The sequence below is a fragment of the Maniola jurtina genome, chromosome 13, assembly GCF_905333055.1.
Source record: "Maniola jurtina chromosome 13, ilManJurt1.1, whole genome shotgun sequence".
In the NCBI taxonomy this organism is placed as follows: Eukaryota; Metazoa; Arthropoda; class Insecta; order Lepidoptera; family Nymphalidae; genus Maniola; species Maniola jurtina.
Genome location: NC_060041.1, coordinates 3,206,294 through 3,225,391, shown reverse-complemented (window position 1 = coordinate 3,225,391; position 19,098 = coordinate 3,206,294). Strand labels below are relative to the sequence as shown.

The following is a 19,098-nucleotide window of genomic DNA, read 5'->3' as shown; positions in this document are numbered from 1 at the left end:
TGAATGAGGAATATTTGAGGTTATGTCCGATTCGTCAATTTCCTTTCCAGCCTGGTCCCAAGTAGACATATTCACGGAGGACGCAGTCACAACGGCCGCGGAATGCTGGCAATGGCTGAGTACGGCGCGACCTGACTTGGAGTTGCGACTCTTACAAGAAATCTTCATGGCCTGGCAATGTACTGTTGACAGGAAGATGGGGCTATTTTCTAAACAAACTGAGGAGATCAGCCCTTTGGCGGCTTACGAAGGTATTTATTACCATTTTTTCGCAGAATATCCTATAATTGACATCTGTAAGATATTGTGAAGTTTTGTTTCTCGATTTTAGAGGATAGTTTCTCGTGAAATTGACTTGACTGGTCATTCAGATTGTTTTAAATATGTGGTACTAATTCTTGCTGACCGCTGGCAGTAAATGTGTGGACGAACTTGAGCTCTAAAACAAGGCTTTTCAGATCAATTTGACTTTAACGCCGAAGTTTCTCCACTCCAGAACACGTGTGCCCCAGCGTCTATCGGTTCTGCGACAGGCATGACCTGCCCATTGCCACTTGAGCTTGCTTATTCTTGAGTTTCTTGAGAGAGATTCTATGTTGGTTACTTTGGGTCTCTTACAGATTTCCTTGTTGAGAATTAATTAGTCCTACAGAGAGACTGAACCTTAGAATAAAATTAATCAATCGTTTTTAGGTGCCAAACTAGAACCTAGACCACCGTTCGTGGCCCCTCACGCAGTATGGGTCCGATATTTATGCGAAGTCGCTGAGACCGCTAAATACAATAGCTTGGAAAAAGTCGAAATGTTAGCCAGTCTACTTCACAGGTAAAACATTAAATTAAACGTATTTTCTGAGTACCGTTCCAACCCACAATCAAGTCAAAACTGAGATTTGAAAAAAATCGAATATAGTTGGGTGAATACGGTAACATGACATATCGCATCCAAAAATTTATATCCATAGGATACTAAATATTCAGATTAATTCTTTTGCGATGTGGGTTGGAACATTTTTTAGAAAATCTGTCGTATTCTTGCCTGATATTTATAGACATTTTATTGATGGATATAGGTATGGGTGCCTAATTTGTTTATTTTTCAGATCACTCCCAGTAACCGTTGGTGACATTCGTGATCATATCAATAGACATGTCGAAGCTGCTGGAGTTAGATTTAGGTGAGTTTACGACTTATCGAACGAATCTTAAGATCGTCAGTTTCAAAATGGATATTGAAAAGTTAACATATCTTTTGCTATACGTTACGTATGTAGGGGAGCGGTGTCTGTGTGCTCGACCATAGCAATAGGGAGATCTCCCATCGAGCGGTTGTGTTGCTCGGTAGCGCCAGCTGGGCGACGACGGTTTTGATTGATTTCTTCATACGAGTGAGAAGCGCCATCTGCTTGACCGCCACACGTACAAGCAGCGTGTAGGAGGGGCGTCCCTGGTAGTGTAACTGGTAGTCGAATGAGTAAGACACTAAATAGTTCTATATGAGTACATATTAGTGATGATCCCGGCCGCCGCCACCAATTTGCATGCGCAACAAAGAAGACACCAGGTGAGGTACCCTCCCACAGAGCTTAAAATATTTTGTTGGTAGCGCGACTAGTTGCGCCGCCACTGATATCCTAGTGAGATAGTGTTACTGGTCTTATAGTAATCATTTTCACACAGGCTTCTATCCTGCGGCCTATCTCTCCTCCAAGGCGACATCCTACCGCGGTCTCTGGCACGTAACATCCTACGAGAACGAGTCTACAGCGCGTGTCTAGACTACTTCTGCAGAGGTCTACAGTGTCCAGCCAAGATGTCTGGCGCTTTGAGAGAGGATATCATATCACTGATTAAGTTCTGGCAACTGATGCATTCGGATAAGAAGTATTTGAAGAGCAGCGATATAGGCGGTAAGTTCCAAAAAAATCTGTGTTAGATATTTAAGAAAGCTTACCACAAAAACTTTAGGGATTGCATCCTGTTCTGAATCACGATCACCTAAATTTTGGACAAAATATACGCGTAGGTAATAGGTATGTCAAAATTTAGGTGAAAACTTAGAAACCTCAAGAAAGCTAAAATGTTGCTGTTACGTATAAAATACCTACCGCTAAGTACCTCTAGGATTTGGAACGCCCTTCCAGCATCAGTTTTCCCCTCCAATTATAATATGGGCCTACATTCTTATCATACGTTCCTACTCTTATAATACCTTCATATCAACAGTGAATAGGTATCTTTTAGGCAAGCGCGCTCCATCTTAGGCTGCATAATCACTTGCCATCAGGTATGATTGCAGCCAAGCGCTTGCCTAATAGGTACTAATTGCATTCATAGAAAATATTACCGCTTGTTTTGAGAGTATTGTTGTATTACATTGTATGTTATTTACAGCGGAGTTCGAATTAATGGGCCCGAGTAGTAACCAAAGCATTTACACGTCCAACTCGCCGACGGATAACAGATCTTCAGTCAACAGCAGTGACATTGGCAATCGACAAACTTCCGGTTGGATTAATACGGTGAGGAAATTAGATCGAAGTTTTAGTTCAATTACATTTCTAAATAAATGATATGCAATGAAATCTCCCACCGTCCTGTTTCTACAACCGCACCGCACGCCACCGAAAGCAATTTCATCCTCACCACCTGGGTGCCTGGTGCACATCGACCGTCGGTTGTGCCAGATCCTTTTTTCCACGCACATGCTATATTGTGGAATAACCTCCTATCGGCGGTGTTCCCACTAGATGGGGAATTAACCCCATGTTGTAATCTAAATGTAATCATGGGGCGGACCATCGAATTCCTGAAAGGCCGGCAACGCATTGGGATGCTGTAAATTTTCGCGGCGGTAATTACTTAACATCAGGTGACTCACCTGCTCGTTTGCTCGCTATTTTTATTAAAATATAAAAAAAATCTTTGCTACATTTTTATTGGTTTTGTTTTCTCTTAAACTGAACGAAATAGACATTTTTACCCTTCTTTTTCACAGTTGCGCTTGGAATGCGTAATTATTTTCGTTAAGTTTGCGCCTGTTTTATTTGAATATGTAAAAACCTAAACACAAGTATTTTTGTATTGGAGTAGGAAAAGAGGTTTTGAGATGAGGACACGCTAACAGATAAATAGCTAAAAGGACTAAAATTCTAGATAAATATTAAAAAAAAAAACTATCAGCAATAAAGGTTTAATAATAAAAATGTTTAGGTGCCCATGTCAACAACGACTTTGTCTAGCGGAGCAGGCAGTGTAGCGGGCAAGAGATCAATTCGCAGCATGAAACCGCCAGCCAAGTCACTAGATCCATTCGTCAAAGATTACGTACGGAAAAGGAATCTCATATTGGAGCTTATGGTAAGAATAAGCGCCGTGCCAATATCTATTTAGTATGTGTCGCTACGTAAATATCACGCACACAAGGGTACAAATTATCTTCACTTTTTAAAATACAATTGTATGAGCTTTGCACAGCAGGAGTTTTACACCAAGCTTCTTTGCTTTATTTTGACAACTTTAAATTACAGTCAATTACAGCCTTGACTTCTCAAATTAAGAAAATACATTTGTTTTTGGTTCCGCAGGCAGTAGAAATAGAGTTCCTCGTAACTTGGCACAACCCACACAGTAGACCCGAGCAAGCGGTGCCGGGTGAAGACAATATAGCGACGTGGCGATCCAAACCCAATACTGAGCGAACATGGCGCGATTATACTAAACTGGCTTGGGATATTAGCCCGACGTTGGCTGTGTTTTTACCTGAAAGGTAGGTTGTATATCTAAAGGGAACTGTCCACTTAGTAGAAGGTATGCTAATACTGCGCTTCCCGGTGCAAGGTGATTGTTCCATTTGGTATACAATATCGCTTCTCTGACGAGTATAATAATAGTTCCGTATACAAATTCAAATTCAAAACCATCTACCACTGGTTTGGAATGCATTTCCTACCGAGAAGAACAGCAAGAAACTCGGTGGTTGCTCTTTTCAAAGATTTGGTATACAATATTATGCCATGTATAAAAGTAATTGAAGTTCCGCGCATTGCTGGAGCGAGCTTCAGGTCAAATCCACGCTCTTTAATCATTTACATAATCTTCGATCGTATAATATGCTTTTTTTAGGAGTTGGTGCAAGATTAATACAATGTGAGAGTCGTGATTTTTTGAGACCGAAATCGTAATTTTTATTTTAGTTTGATGTTAAATTAGATATTTCTTCGTACAAAAACTTCACTTCTTGCCAGTCGTTTGATGGTTGTTAAAGTTTTGAAGCTTATTTATGCGTACTTATTATTCACATTTCGCAGGTTGAAGAACGAAGGTATAATAGCCGAGATCAAGAGAAAGGTCCAAATGCACCCGACGTCCGTTTGTCATATACCCCAGGCGTTGAAATATCTAGTCACCACTGAAAACCTGCTCAATGATGCGCATGAGGTAAATACTAAGAAAAGGTGCTACTTTGCAGATTTAAATGGTATATTATACAGTGCAATGAAAAGCTAAATAGCAATAATATCTTTATTTGCATAAATCGAAAGACTCTTGTCTCCCAAAAAAGTTAAAACACTTTTATCACAATTTAAACAAGTGTAAATTAAAAAAAATTTAATACCCCCGACAAGTGAAGGTTACAGTAACTATAAAAGAACTGAAAACTTTTAAATGGCTGAACCGATTTTCTTGCATTATAGCTAAGAACACTCTCGATCAAGCCACCTTTCAAACAAAAAAAACTAAATTAAAATCGGTTCATTAGTTTAGGGGCTACGATGCCACAGACAGATACACAGATACACACGTCCAACTTATAACACCCCTCTTTTTGGGTTGGGGGTTAAAAATGGTAAGAATCTGTTAAGTTATACAAAGGGTCTTCAAGCGCAAGTCAATAAAGAAAAAAGAAAGGGTAACCTGTAATTCAGGGAATAGTAGTAAAGGGAAATCCTAGAAGTCATTTGGAACCTATCAACTAGGGACTGACAAATGTTGCTTTCCAAATCGTGGTGGCTTAAAATTCCTGTTATAAAGGGTCTTCACAAACAGACGGACAACGAAGTGATCCTATAAGAACTTCTTTCTTTAGTGGTACTGCCAAAACCCTTAAAAAGACCTACGTTTTCAGTTAGTCCACATGGTGACGTGGGCGCGAGTGAGCCCCGTGGAAGCGTTGTCGTACTTCAGTCGGCAGTACCCCCCACACCCGCTGTCGGCTCAAACGGCGGTCGCCACTTTAACTTCATACCCGTCCTCTGCTGTGCTGCTGTACATACCACAGCTTGTGCAGGCGTTGCGGCACGACACTGTAAGTACATAACTCGAACCAAACTATGGTTCCTCTCCTTAAGAGGAACCATACCATACCATACCATGTAACCCCTTAGGATTTAGGATTTAGGACCCCTTAGGATTAGGAGCCCCTACAAGGATACATTTCATACACAAACTCTCCATACAAAAGTATTACGCTAATTATTCTATTACTTGTAGTTCTAGATCTAAAATTAAGCCGGATATCGATTTATCTCTCCAATATCTATGCCCGAAAATAAAATACATAGTAAAATTGTATTTATATTGACAATGGTACTGAGTCTGAGCGCAACTAAAATTTAGAGTATTCGCATCTCTTTCTTAAGAAAAGGACAGACGAACCTAATTTAATTTAGAACTGTCAAACCTCATGGGACTTCGTCTGTGATGGCGTTTGCTGGCGCGCGTGCTGTGCTTGTTTGGAGTGTTTTTTTTTGTTAAGAGTGGCTGGTTTTTGTGTTAGTTGGTGTTTTTTGGTGGTGAAACTGACTGGGAAGCGCTCTAAAGAGGCGCCGCGCGTATGTCGGCGGGCGCCGGCGCAGACGGAGTCCATACTTGTATAAATTCAATAACTTGAAAATATCACAAACTTGACATTGGCTAATCAGAGTAAAGCCAGATTTAAAGAAAAAAAAAAAACTCATGTTGTTCATACATCACGCGTCTCGCTCTTTTGTATGCCCCGCCTGTAAATGTTGATTGCAACAGCTTGCTCTCAAGCGACCGCTCAGAACACTCTTAAAGTAGCACAATGTTCCAGCATACAAAAGTGACCAACCGCTAACTTTTCAGATGGGCTACGTAGCAGAACTAATAAAGTCGCTCGCAAAGAAGTCGCAAGTGGTAGCTCATCAATTGATCTGGAATATGCACACCAACATGTACACTGACGAAGAGATGCATAATAAGGACAGTAAGTAAACAAATGGTGGTAGACCTTAAATGACCTTAGACCTTAACGTTTGGAACCCTCGTGGCTTTAGTTTTAAGTTTACGTAATTAATTATCACCACTATATCATCTTTCAAATCTAACAAACCTGAAAACAAAAGGTGTACAATAGTACCTACTTTGAATAGATGATGATGATGATTTGATAAAGGAAAGAGGGTCCCATGACTATAATGAAGCATTCCCACCATTTTGAACGTACATTTTTGAAGTAAAACTTTTATAGGCGCGACTTGAAAGTAATCTTTTTTCGGACGTAAGTTACGTTGGAGTTGGTGCCGCCAAGGGATTTAGCGTTCCGGTTCGTTGCCGTGTAGAAACCAATAAGGGGTATGGGTTTAATTAAAACTACCACACCCTTCCCAAGTTAGTCCGCTTCCACCTTAAACTGCATCATCACTTACAATAAGATGAGTTCACAGTCAAATGCTAGCTTGTATTGTACTTAATCGATAAAAAAATGTTTAAAGACTCCGAATTAAATTGAAATGTATGTCCTGAGTATTATAGCCATTTATTTTGGATCAAATAAATGCCGAATGTTTTTTTTCCAGTACTATTTGACATACTCGACAATCTGACAAAGAGCATCGTAGACACGCTATCTGGTCCTGCAAAGGCGTTTTATGAGCGAGAGTTTGAATTCTTCAGCCAAATCACCAATATCAGTGGCATAATCCGACCGTATCCAAAAGGTGCGGAGCGAAAACGCGCATGTTTGGAAGCTCTGAAGAGTGTTAAGGTACTTAGACAGGTTTTACTTTATTCTAATAGTTTTCTCACCATGATCGTCGTCGACCGGTGGACGTCCACTGCTGGACATAAGTCTCAGTAGCTCTTTGCGGCTCTCGAAGGCGTTTTTCGAGCGAGAGTTCTTATTCTTGAGCCAAATCACCAATATCAGTGACATAATCCGAATGTACAAAACGGTGCGGAGAAACGCGTGTGTTTAGAAGCTCTGAAAGGTGTGAGTGGCTTCATAGGCTACTTTTTATCGCGGAAAATCAAAGAGTTCCCATGGGATTTAAACAATCGGTCACATGCAAGTCGCAGGAAGGGTTCCGTACTAAGATTTTTTAATTTTCATGGTGGCAATTTTTTTTTATTTATCGTTATAGCAGCAATAGAAATACATATTCTGTGCAAACTTTCAGGTCTCTACCTATTATAGTTCACGAGATACAGCCCAATGACAGACAGACGCACGGACGGACGGACAGCGAAGTCTTAGTAATAAGTTTTTTAAAGTCCCGTTGGCACCCTTCGGGTACGGAACCCTAAAAACTGAAAGTTAAGGATGAAGTATGCAAACGTGTCTTAAATAATATTATATTGCTTTTGCGTTTCAGGTGCAACCTGGCTGTTATTTACCTTCAAATCCAGATTCAATGGTCATTGATATAGATTACAAAAGTGGTAAGTTTCTTTTCATAATTATGTTTAAAAACGAGATAACACAGACTAAAGAGGTTGTTTGGATCCGATAAATTGATTTATATTAAGATAAAGTTAAATTTTATCCAGCCTGAATTTTCGGGATTTTCGAAACTTTTTTTTTGTAAATAGAATAGAAAAATGTTTATCTATTTAATGTGGATATATTTAATATGCCCTTGTTTTTTCAGGAACCCCTATGCAGAGTGCAGCCAAAGCGCCGTATCTGGCTCGTTTCCGAGTAAGGAAATACGGTATCGCTGAAATGGAGGCCGTCGCTATGGCCATCGCATCTGGGGAAGAACTACCTTCCGTGAGTATTTTTGTATATAAATTCTATAAAATATCTAATCTAGGTTCCCCACGCTTCACTATGGTTCCCTGTGAGTTATACCTAATAGTACCCAAATCACCTTTACTGGGCATATCCAGAAATTCTTTCATCCTGTTAGTGGATTTTACACAGCATGAAGTCTAGTCTGAAAAAAAAATTACCATCATCATCACGTGCCTTCTTTGAAACGAAGTTTGGCGATCATTTAATATTATACAGCGTATTGAACAAAAAAAAAATATGAATTGTCTAGATTGCCACAAGCGGTCGTTTGATAATAAAAAATATTAGGCCACAAAAAAAAAAACCCAATGACTTTTGTAGCTTCCTAAACGCAAGTTTTATACGTTTTGCATCCGACACTCATACCTTCCTGCAGACCTAATGGAGAGTGTAGTTGTGCCTGTAGTTAAAAATAAAACGGGTGATATTGCCGACAAATGTAACTACAGGCCAATTACATTAGCTACAATATTGGGAAAGGTGTTTGATGGTCTGCTTGACCGCCAGCTCAGTGGATATATAAAATTAAATGATGCACAGTTCGGCTTTAGAAGCAACGTATCCACGGAAAGTGCTATACTGGCGCTCAAGCAGACTGTTAAATACTATACTGACAGGAAGACACCTGTCTATGCCGCTTTTCTCGATCTCTCTAAGGCATTTGACCTTGTTTGTTACGAACAGCTGTGGACAAAGCTGAGGGACCTTAAAGTGCCACCAGAATTGGTTAATATATTAAGGTTTTGGTATAGCTCACAAACGAACAGGGTCAAATGGGCTGGTGCTTTTTCGGATCCATATCACCTTGAATGCGGAGTTCGACAGGGTGGACTAACATCTCCCTCCCTGTTTAACGTCTACATTGATCAGCTGATTGATGGACTCCGCCGAACCGGGATTGGCTGCTCTATTGATGGCACTATGGTTAATAACTTGAGTTATGCAGACGATATGGTTCTGCTGAGTCCATCAATTAGCGCACTGAGAAAGTTACTCAAGATGTGCGAGTCGTATGCTGAGTCACATGGACTCATGTATAATGTAAAAAAGAGTGAGCTATTAGTTTTTAAGAGCAAAGGTAACTCGCCGGATGATATCCCTCCTGTGACTCTTAACGGAGTTCCTCTTAAAAGAGTCGCAGAGTTTAAATATCTAGGGCATATTGTTACGGAAGACATGTCTGATATAAAAGATATAGAAAGGGAGCGCAGGGCATTGGCAGTCCGATGCAATATGGTAGCTCGCAGGTTTGCACGTTGCAACAAACAAGTAAAAATAACTCTCTTTAAGGCATATTGCCAAACTTTCTACACGTGCAGCCTGTGGGTGTCATATACGCAGAGGACCTACAATGACCTGCGCGTCCAATATAATAATGGATTCAGGGTGCTGATGGGGCTGCCGAGATTCTGCAGTGCGTCACTGATGTTTGCTGAGGCTCGTACCGATGATTTTTATGCAATTATGAGAAAAAGAGCAGCATCGGTGATGAGCAGAATCCGCGGTAGTTCCAACGACATTCTGAAGACTTTGTCTGAAAAACTAGATAATCCATTTATGAGACACTGGATTGGTTTGCACATGCACTCTTAGTGTCTCATGGGTGGATATCTAGTCAAATAAAATTATATTATAATAAATAAACAAACTTACTTACTAACATAGGCATAAGCAGTTATTTGTATTACTAACAAAATGGATGTAATATCTGGAATAAAGATGATTATTATTATTATTATATTAAACACTTTCAAAAAAATATTCTCTTTCCCAATAGGAAGAAGGAAAAGACAGGTACACGGCGATAGCGGCTGAAACGTGGCAAGCCGCTATATTTAAAGTGGGCGATGACGTGCGTCAAGACATGTTGGCTTTGCAAGTGATCTCGCTGTTCAAGAATGTTTTCCAACAAGTGGGGTTGGACCTTTACTTGTTCCCGTACAAAGTTGTCGCTACTGCGCCGGGGGTGAGTGCTTTCTTATTTGAATAAAGCGAAGATATTTGGATGATAGTAGTAGGCGGCCATATTTAAAGCGGGTGATGACGTACGTAAGGACATGTTAGCTTTGAAAGTGATCTCGCTGTTCAAAAATGTGTTACAACAAGTCGGGTTGGACCTTTACTTATTCCCGTACAAAGTTGTCGCTACCGCGCCGGGAGTGTGTTTGGTAGATTTTTAAGGAATCTCCAATTATGTGCTGATCATCATCATGATCAACCTATCACTATCACTACACATCACATCGGCTCACTACAGAGCACGGGTCTCCTCTCTGAGTAAGAAGGGTTTGGCCATAGTCTACCATGCTGGACAAGTGTGGATTGGTAGACTTCACACGCCTTTGAGAACATTATGGAGAACTCTCAGGCATGCAGGTTTCCTCACGATGTTTTCCTTCACCGTTAAAGCAAGTGATATTTAATTACTTAAAATCCCGTGATCGAACCGGTTCGATCCGTGCCCGGGATCGAACCATAGTACGACAATAGTGCAACGGGTGGAGTTTGAACCGCCGAGCTTTTGGAATCAGGCTTTATCACACTATCACACTAATATTATAAAGGCGAAAGTTTGTGTGTATGTTTGTTACTCCTTCACGCAAAAACCACTGGACGGATTTGGCTGAAATTCGGAATGGAGATAGATAATATCCTGGATTAGCACAGGCTATTTTTTATCCCGGAAAACCAAAGAGTTCCCACAGGATTTCGAAAAACCTAAATCCACGCGGACGAAGTCGCGGGCATCAGCTAGTGCTAACATATTTAAGAATTTATTAATCTATAGATCTATAGTTAGATCTATAGTTTATTTTGATAGTTCGTTATTACTAATTAAATCAGAACAAACTATTGATTTTATCAACCTTTTACCTTATTTACTGTATCAAACTTTACCCTTTTTTAGTGTGGTGTAATAGAATGCGTGCCTAACGCAAAGTCGCGAGATCAGTTGGGCAGACAGACTGATATCGGCATGTACGAGTATTTTATCAAGAAATATGGTGACGAAACTACTCGAGAATTCCAGGTATTTATAAAAAAGTTATAACATTGTTCTTAATAAAGAAACGTTAACTTGAAAAAAGATTGAAATATGCTGTCTTTTTCATTAATATATGGAACGACAGAGATGCTGTGTATACAAGGTGTTAGAAGATAAAGTCCGTGACATTTCGAGCCGTACTTTTGACATGACAGTTGTCACATAAAGCTAAAATAGCGAGTGATATTTCAAAATGTGTTTATTACATATATTTTGTTTTAAACAAATTTCCAGGCTGCACGGAGATGCTTCGTCACGTCGATGGCCGCGTATAGCGTTATCGGGTTTTTGTTGCAAATAAAGGACAGACACAACGGGAATATTATGCTGGATACTGACGGACACATTATTCATATAGGTAATTAATAACAAGGACATAATATATGATTTCCATTAGAATATCTGGGTAATATATTTCGTGGATCTAAGTATAACCTGCTACAGTTAATTTTCATTATCTAGGGCAAGATATAGAAGGAATGTACATGGTACAGGTGGTTCTACAATCATTATTTCCGATTCCGGTCATTATTTATGGTTGAAGTGTCAACAATTCTGGTTGCCATAACGATCGCGAACCTTCACTGGTCAAGTGCGAGTCGGACTCGCACGTGAAGGGTTCCGTATCATCGTAGAAGATATACCACGTTTATGTGTAATACTGCGAGTTAAAGATGGACAGTGCATTTATGTGTGATCCTGTTGTTTCCTTTACTTGTGCTAAAAGACTTACCTGACTGCCAAATTTCATGATAGAATCATGTCTGTCATCATCAGTCAACGGGAAAGTACCCTATAGTTTTGATTCCCTTATGTTGGCAACAAACAACAAGGATATGGAACACCCTTCCAGCATCAGTTTTCCCTTCCACCTTATAATATGGGTACCTTCAAGTCAAGAGTGAATAGGCAACTTCTATGCAAGCGCGCTCCATCTTAGGCTGCATCATCACTCGCTAACAAGTCTGATTGCAGCCAAGCGCTAGTCTATATAATTAAAAAAAAAAAGTGATCCTATAAGGGTTACTTTTTTACTTTTGAGGTACGGGACCCTAAAATTTAACTAGGCATTGCATTTGGCAGATTTCGGCTTCATGTTCGAGTCATCGCCGGGTGGCAATTTGGGCTTCGAGCCGGATATCAAGCTAACTGACGAGATGGTGATGGTGATGGGCGGCAAGATGGAGGCGCCGCCCTTCCGGTGGTTCTGCGAGTTGTGCGTGCAGGCCTTCTTGGCCGTTAGGTAAGTTGTAACTAACTAACTAGGTTGATAGAACAGGTTCTTGAAAGCTATTGAGGTTTCTTTGACAGATTTTCAAAAATAATTACGCTGAGTGGTTATCATGAGTTTCGTGTCTTGCCTCTAAACTTCTTAGTACAAAAAACACGTAAAAATGTCTGAACGATCGAAATAATTGGTATGAAACGAAAATTATGGCTAAATATTTTTAGTACATATCGAAAATTGTGAAACCGACAGGATTCGAACCTTTGTCGTCTGGGTTCGCACCAAACGCTCTGACCGCTAAAAATTATGGCAACCATAACGTTCTACTTGCTGAATAGCTGTAATCGACCAACATTGTCTACTCCTTTGTACTCTACAAAAGCTTATATTCTTTACTCTACAAAAGTCACCCCCAAAAACCGATGACTCAAAAATAAAATAAAATGACAATTTTCAAGAAGAAAATTGCAAAAGTTAGGCATGCAGTAATACATTCTATGTTTTCTTATTCAACTCGTTCTCTTCCAGGCCATACCAAGAAGCGATAATATCCATAGTATCGCTAATGCTGGACACAGGCCTGCCTTGTTTCCGTGGTCAGACGATACGGCAACTGCGCTCCCGGTTCGCGCCTAATTCCACGGAGAAAGAAGCCGCGGCCTACATGCTGTCTGTTATAAGGAACTCCTTCCTCAACTTCAGGACTCGGACCTATGACATGATACAGTATTATCAGAACCAGATTCCTTATTAGATTTATTAAATAAAAACTAGCTGTTTGTCTGTGGGTTAAATTACATAACTAATCGATCGCCTTTTGTATTGCCCGTGTGACATAAAAATATCTTGAATATCTTCCAAGAAGCGATCATATCTATAGTATCGCAATTACTGGACACGCCTTCTGCCTCAATTTCAGGACGCGGACCTATGACATGATAAAGTATTATCAGAACCAGATTCCTTATTAGATTCATAAAAAACTAGCGATATATCCTTGACTTTGTCTGTGTTTAACATGAGTAGCTTATGCACTCGGTTTCGTCCGCGTACAATTTTTTTTTTCTTAAAATCCCTTCTTAGTGATAATACTCATATCAAAAAGCGATAATATCCATAGTGTCGCTAATACTGGACACAGGGTTGCCTTGTTTCCGAAAAATAAGGAAGAGGAAGCCGCGGCCAACATGCTGTCCGTTATAAGGAACTCTTTTTTTCAACTTCACAACTCGGACCTAAACATGATACAGTGTTATCAGAACCAGATTCCTTAATAGATTATAAAACTAGCTGTTTACCCATGACTTTGAGTTAAACATGTATTAAATTACATCACTAGTCTTCGCCCACGAGAAATTAAAATATTCTGAAAATCCTTTCTTACAAATGAAATAGAGTCTACGTTATAAAGAAAAGCCATGTAGTTTTTCTTGAAAAATCAAATTTTTAGACCTTGCAGTTTGAGAGTCAGTCAACTCCTAGACTTTTTTTACTAGACTTCCTCAAAAACCTTTTTAGTGGGAGTTATACAGAGAACCTTGTTTTTTATTGGAAATTACTTTAAATCACTATCTAGTTACAAGACCTAGTAGTTTGAGTTGTCCGTTAATATGTCAGTCAGTTAGTTTTTCTTATATAAACGCGGATTGCGTCTTTGTTTTGTGGTAGGTATCAATAGTTTTTATTGTATTTGGTGCCTGTAATACAGGTGTTGGTTTCACAACGTTAACATAGTTTTTTCCAGACGTATTTTCAATTTATGTGATCCTTAAAAAAGTTTAATTACTGATCTCGGTGAGGTATGCTTAATAATTATTTAATTTATGGAAATGGAAATACATCATATTATTAATTATTAATAAATGAGAGAAAGGGATAGAACAAAATAAATGGAATCCAATATTTGAGAAGCAATATTCGGTTCCTTAATTAGATAAATAAATAATTGAAGAGTAGCCAAAATGATCCTAAATGTTATTATCATAATAAAAAGACGATGTTATATCATTTATAGCTTTACTTTTGTAGTAATATATAAATATAGTATATTTCCTACATACGTAATGTATGATATTTTATAAAAATAATAATAATAATTGTGATTATAGCATACTTACAGGAAGACTTTTTGGTCACTGTCCTTTAAATATAAGAATATCTTTGGTAACAATAATAAAACACTTCTTTTAGAATCACTCATGGTATCACTCAATACTAAAATACTATGATATAATATAAAGCTGTCTAAAAAACCGGCCAAGTGCGAGTCGGACTCGCACACAAACGGTTCCGTACCATCACACAAGATGTACTTTTTTTTTAATTTGCAGTGCGGCCAGTTTGAAATTGTTATTATTGTTATATCAGCAATAGGAATACCTATTCTGTGAAAATTTCAACTCTACCTAGTACGGTTAATAAGATACAAACCGCTGACAGACAGATCGGTGGATGATATTGACAAAATGTGCAGGGAATTTTTGACCTGAGTACCTATTTTTTTTTTTAAACAGTCTGGCTAGCATCTAATATCTAGAAAATAAGGCGGTGACTAAAAGGTCCAGTTGTAAGTATTAGATTGATGCGTAACTAAATGTTATTCTGTATCCGTTGGTGTTGTTGATCATGTATAGATTCTATTATAAATAATAATTGAATAAAAATAGCATATCACAGATTGTTTTAAGTATTCAAGAGAGAATAGGCAACTTCTAGGCAAGCGCGCTCCACCTTAGGCTGCATCATCACTTGCTAGCAGGTCTGATTGCAGCCAAGCGCTAGTCTATACATAAAAAAAATCGGCCAAGTGCGAGTCAGACTCGCGCACCGAGGGTTCCGTACTCGGGCATTTTTCCGACATGTTGCATGATAAATCAAAAACTATTATGCTGTGCCGGCGATGGGTTGATCATGATGATGACTTTCCAATTCCATGGTCCGCATCCATTCCATGCACGGTCTAACCTGAATTCACCCTTCGAATTGAAAAACAATCTGTGATATAATCAAAATAGTTTGTCAGTAATAATGTTTCAAGACAATGTACCGCGTTACCATTACAAGAAAGTATTTCTTATTTATTAATTTTATTTAAAAGTTTAATACTTGTGACTTATTGCTAACAAATAAAAATAGCATGTTTATTTAATGATGAATCAAATATTTGTACATTCCTCCTGTAAAAATTCTATGTTGTTGGTATTAAAATATGGTAAAACAAAATCTTGACTTTTATTCAGTTATCTATTCACGAGATTATCGACTTTATTTAATTGGAATAGAGTTGTAATTAGTAAGTTATGCAGTGGCGTCTATGCTTCTTTTGTTCTCGCTGTTGTAAACTATTCGAATGGATAAGGTCGATATTTAAATATCCGCAACACTTTGCGATTCTGTCTGGTATGTGAAGTTGAAATCTATAGACCGCACTCTGACTTGGATGAGACTTAAAACACATTGCTGGGATAAATCCTCAGCAAAGTCAAAAACTTTATATTGTGTAGATCTGAGCCTAAGCCAAGGGCCTGTGCAGGTGAGGATTTTTGTACACGGCGGACAAATTTAATCTCAGTTGCCTCTTATTATGGGTTCTCGAGGTTACATTAGTCCATTGTATGCTTTAGGGCCGGCTCACGTAATGTCGAAGCGCAGCACAGAGCATGTCCGAGGAGTTTTCTAATCGCGTAACACGTTATGCGAATTTGTACGAGAGATGCGTGAGCACACGCGGGCCTGCGCGCCGATGTGCGAGTATCCGCACGGATGCACAATTGATTTTAGATATTATTTCAATGAGGTCAATGTCGAAAATATTTTGACTGAAAAATGCGCTGCGCTCCGCCATATGTGCGCCGGCCCTAATGGTTATAGTTTTTGAGGTTACAGAAATAAAAACAACAGCAAAATTAAAATTAATTATCTTTATTATCACAGCTATTTAAAAACGATAAATAGTATTCTAATTTTTTGATGACTTTCCTTATTTTGCTTACATCTAATTCAGGCAAATGTCCCTTGGTATGTTCTGGGAATTTCTTAGAAAAATCCCCTTTCTTTTTATCTGTTTTAGTTTTCGACTTGTTACACTTTGATTTTGTTTCTGAAAATATTTGTATGAATTGCGAAAAAGCTGCTTTGCTGTAATGAAGGTTGTTATCGTCTGAAGGTCCTTGCAGTATGAGGTATACGTCGTTCTTCATTACATCTAAACTAGCTGTATCTGTTTGTATGTATTCACTCTGAAGTTAAATAATATTTTATTAGCAATTTGATTAGCGGCATCTCGTGGAGTTTTAAAACTCATGTGGTAACTCTAATTTTCAGAGAAAAAAAATAACCTATGCCTGTCTTCAGGATGCAAGCTACCTTTCATCAATAAAAGTTTAGTGGAAGGTCACAGACAGACAGACAGACGGACTTTCTATTTATAATATTAGTTTTGGATATAAAAGTACATCCAATCAAAACAAAATCACAAAAATATTACAAGTAAAGAAAGAAGTTATTATTTTTTAAGTCGGCTAAAAAAATACATCTAAGTATATGAATTCTGAGAGGAATTGCATTTCATGATGATCCTTACCAAAGTAGGTTTTTTAAACTACATTATATGTATATTATTAATTTAAAAGAAGTATTTATACTCTAGATAGTCACAATCTTAATAAAAATTTACAGCCACAAGTTTTTTATTAGCTTTTAAAATTGTTTTCTTAGCAGGCTCAATTTTTAACGGAAGTTTCAAGTATACTGATAGTAAAACTTACTTGAAGACACCTTTGAACGACAGACTCCACAGCCAAATCAGCATCATCAAAATTGGCATTGGAGCTCAAATTAGTAGAAATATCTAGCAAGTATGAAGCTGCTTCCAATGGTTCAATTTCTCCATTAAAGTATCTGGCAATGAATGCATATGACGCTAACACGTTAGCCATGTTATATCTTATTGCTTCTGATGGTTTCATACTCTGCAAAAAGAAAATAAAGTAAGATCTATACTTATGAACAAAATGGGCGATAGTTTAGTGGTTGGCTTAGGCCTCCTATTATTTGAGGGGTTCAGCTTCAATCCTGGGCATGCACCTTTGACCTTAAACTGTAAGGAAACCTGCATACTTCAGAGTTCTTCATAAGTTCTCAAAGGTGTGTAAAGTCTGTTAATCAGCATTTGGCCAGTGTGGTGGTGTATGACCTAAGCCTTTGTCATTCTGAGGGGAGACTAATACTCAGTAGTGGACCGGCAAAGGGTTGATGATGTCAGGTGTATATTTATTAATTACTATTATTATACTCATACATACTTCCCCTTTTTTGGCTGATATTACATAATAAAAAAGAATAAAAATAGTTCTTACAGTTAAGGAACTAAACTTTGGCACAGTTTTAATATCAGGACATAGCTTCAAGTGTTCATTTTCCTCATTGCCTTCTTTTATTTCTTCTAGAATCTTCTTTTCTTTTCTATAACACCACCATGGTTCCCATTGAGGTATAATAGTACCCACATCACCTCCACTAAGCATAGCCTCAAATTCATTTCTCTCATCCTCTGTTAGTGCATTCCATAGAGCATTAGGGTCGTCTAAATCTAGATCTTTGATTCTTGTGTGTAAATCTATGTCTGAGCCATCATCTGAATCTATTTCTTCTATGTTCTCTGTAATAAGATTAAACTTATAATATTTAAGCTTATAGATGCTTTTGCTGGCATGTATAAATTCTGTACAATAGATCTATGTAATTTAGTGGATGTCTATTTGTTGACGAACCAAAATGTATGTACAGAATTTTGAAATTGATGTAACTATGCAATAAAAATTTGAAAATCAACTTAATAAACATACCTGGTACATTTTCTGAGTCTTCTAAAAGTTTTTCATCCTCAATATTTTCTTTGTGCATTTTTTTAAGAATATCAATCATTTTGTTTTTCGACTCATCATCAACTTGATATGATGCCAATTCTTCATTGACACACTCTCTGTAGAAATTCTCAGAGCATTCTGAATGCTTCTCTGATTTGTAGCAGTTTAGAGAACAGTAGAATACTTCACAGCGCGGACAGCAATACTTGCTTGGATTTTCATTACACCTAAGATTTAGGACAAATGACAATATGAAACATTTAAGAATAGGATATAAGTACATGAGAAATGTTTTCTTGATGCCTCGTTCTAACATGGAGTACATCTATTGATTTCATTGGGTAAGCAATGTGGGCCAAGTTGGTAACTAGACGGGTGACTAATTTTAGCTTTTTGGCCTCCCCATGCTTCAGAGAGTATGACTAGCTATCGGTTCTATTTATGATCGATAAAGTCAAAGTCAAAATCATTTTATTGAAAGATTCAGATCACATCTGCAATACCTAGTCGAAATCCCGTAGTTTTGGATGAGTCAAATTATTATCCCAAGAAAGCCCCTATCTTATGATTAATGGAAAGTAGGAATATGAAATAGAGTCAACAATCATCCAGAGCCAGCTAACCAACAAATGTTTGCTGAAAATGCTAGAAGTCTTCTGTCTTCAATTCAATACTTACAAGCCGCATAACCTATTCGCCTTCGAGGATGTGTCGTTCGACATTATTGCCCGTTTTTTACTTCATCTAATTCAATGTGTTGGTCAAAAATGCTTTTGGTTTGGAATTGCCTACTAAAATGAAAAACAATACCAAAAATATCAAGAAAATAAAACGGCAAAACAAAGCAAAGCGAACCATTAAAAATTCAAACTTTTATGTCATTGTCAAATGTCAATGTCTTCCGGCAACTATCAAATGA

General features: G+C 38.1%; 2 protein-coding genes across 2 annotated transcripts in view; one reads left to right on the top strand and one right to left on the bottom strand.

Annotated features, from left to right (window-relative positions):
* Positions 1-15,534, top strand: part of LOC123871091 (phosphatidylinositol 4-kinase alpha) — a 42,769-nt gene extending 27,235 nt beyond the window's left edge. Inside the window, exons 22-39 of the mRNA XM_045914667.1 lie at positions 51-251; positions 694-826; positions 1,104-1,178; positions 1,681-1,910; positions 2,395-2,522; positions 3,214-3,360; positions 3,588-3,769; positions 4,311-4,440; positions 5,129-5,308; positions 6,109-6,229; positions 6,822-7,009; positions 7,617-7,683; positions 7,893-8,014; positions 9,816-10,004; positions 10,947-11,069; positions 11,319-11,442; positions 12,168-12,327; positions 12,841-15,534. Coding sequence (XP_045770623.1) covers positions 51-251; positions 694-826; positions 1,104-1,178; positions 1,681-1,910; positions 2,395-2,522; positions 3,214-3,360; positions 3,588-3,769; positions 4,311-4,440; positions 5,129-5,308; positions 6,109-6,229; positions 6,822-7,009; positions 7,617-7,683; positions 7,893-8,014; positions 9,816-10,004; positions 10,947-11,069; positions 11,319-11,442; positions 12,168-12,327; positions 12,841-13,066 — 2,726 coding nt within the window. The 3' untranslated portion in view covers positions 13,067-15,534. The remainder of the gene's footprint in view (positions 1-50; positions 252-693; positions 827-1,103; positions 1,179-1,680; positions 1,911-2,394; positions 2,523-3,213; positions 3,361-3,587; positions 3,770-4,310; positions 4,441-5,128; positions 5,309-6,108; positions 6,230-6,821; positions 7,010-7,616; positions 7,684-7,892; positions 8,015-9,815; positions 10,005-10,946; positions 11,070-11,318; positions 11,443-12,167; positions 12,328-12,840) is intronic.
* Positions 15,535-16,213: 679 nt separating this feature from the next.
* On the bottom strand, positions 16,214-19,048 carry LOC123871082 (zinc finger HIT domain-containing protein 2). Its single transcript, XM_045914654.1, has 5 exons — positions 18,858-19,048; positions 18,159-18,406; positions 17,670-17,971; positions 17,079-17,282; positions 16,214-16,550 (listed from the first exon to the last, which is right to left on the bottom strand). Exons 1-5 carry the CDS (start codon positions 18,899-18,901, stop codon positions 16,224-16,226), a joined length of 1,125 nt encoding a protein of 374 aa, XP_045770610.1. The 5' UTR covers positions 18,902-19,048; the 3' UTR covers positions 16,214-16,223.
* Between the last annotated feature and the right edge of the window lie 50 nt (positions 19,049-19,098).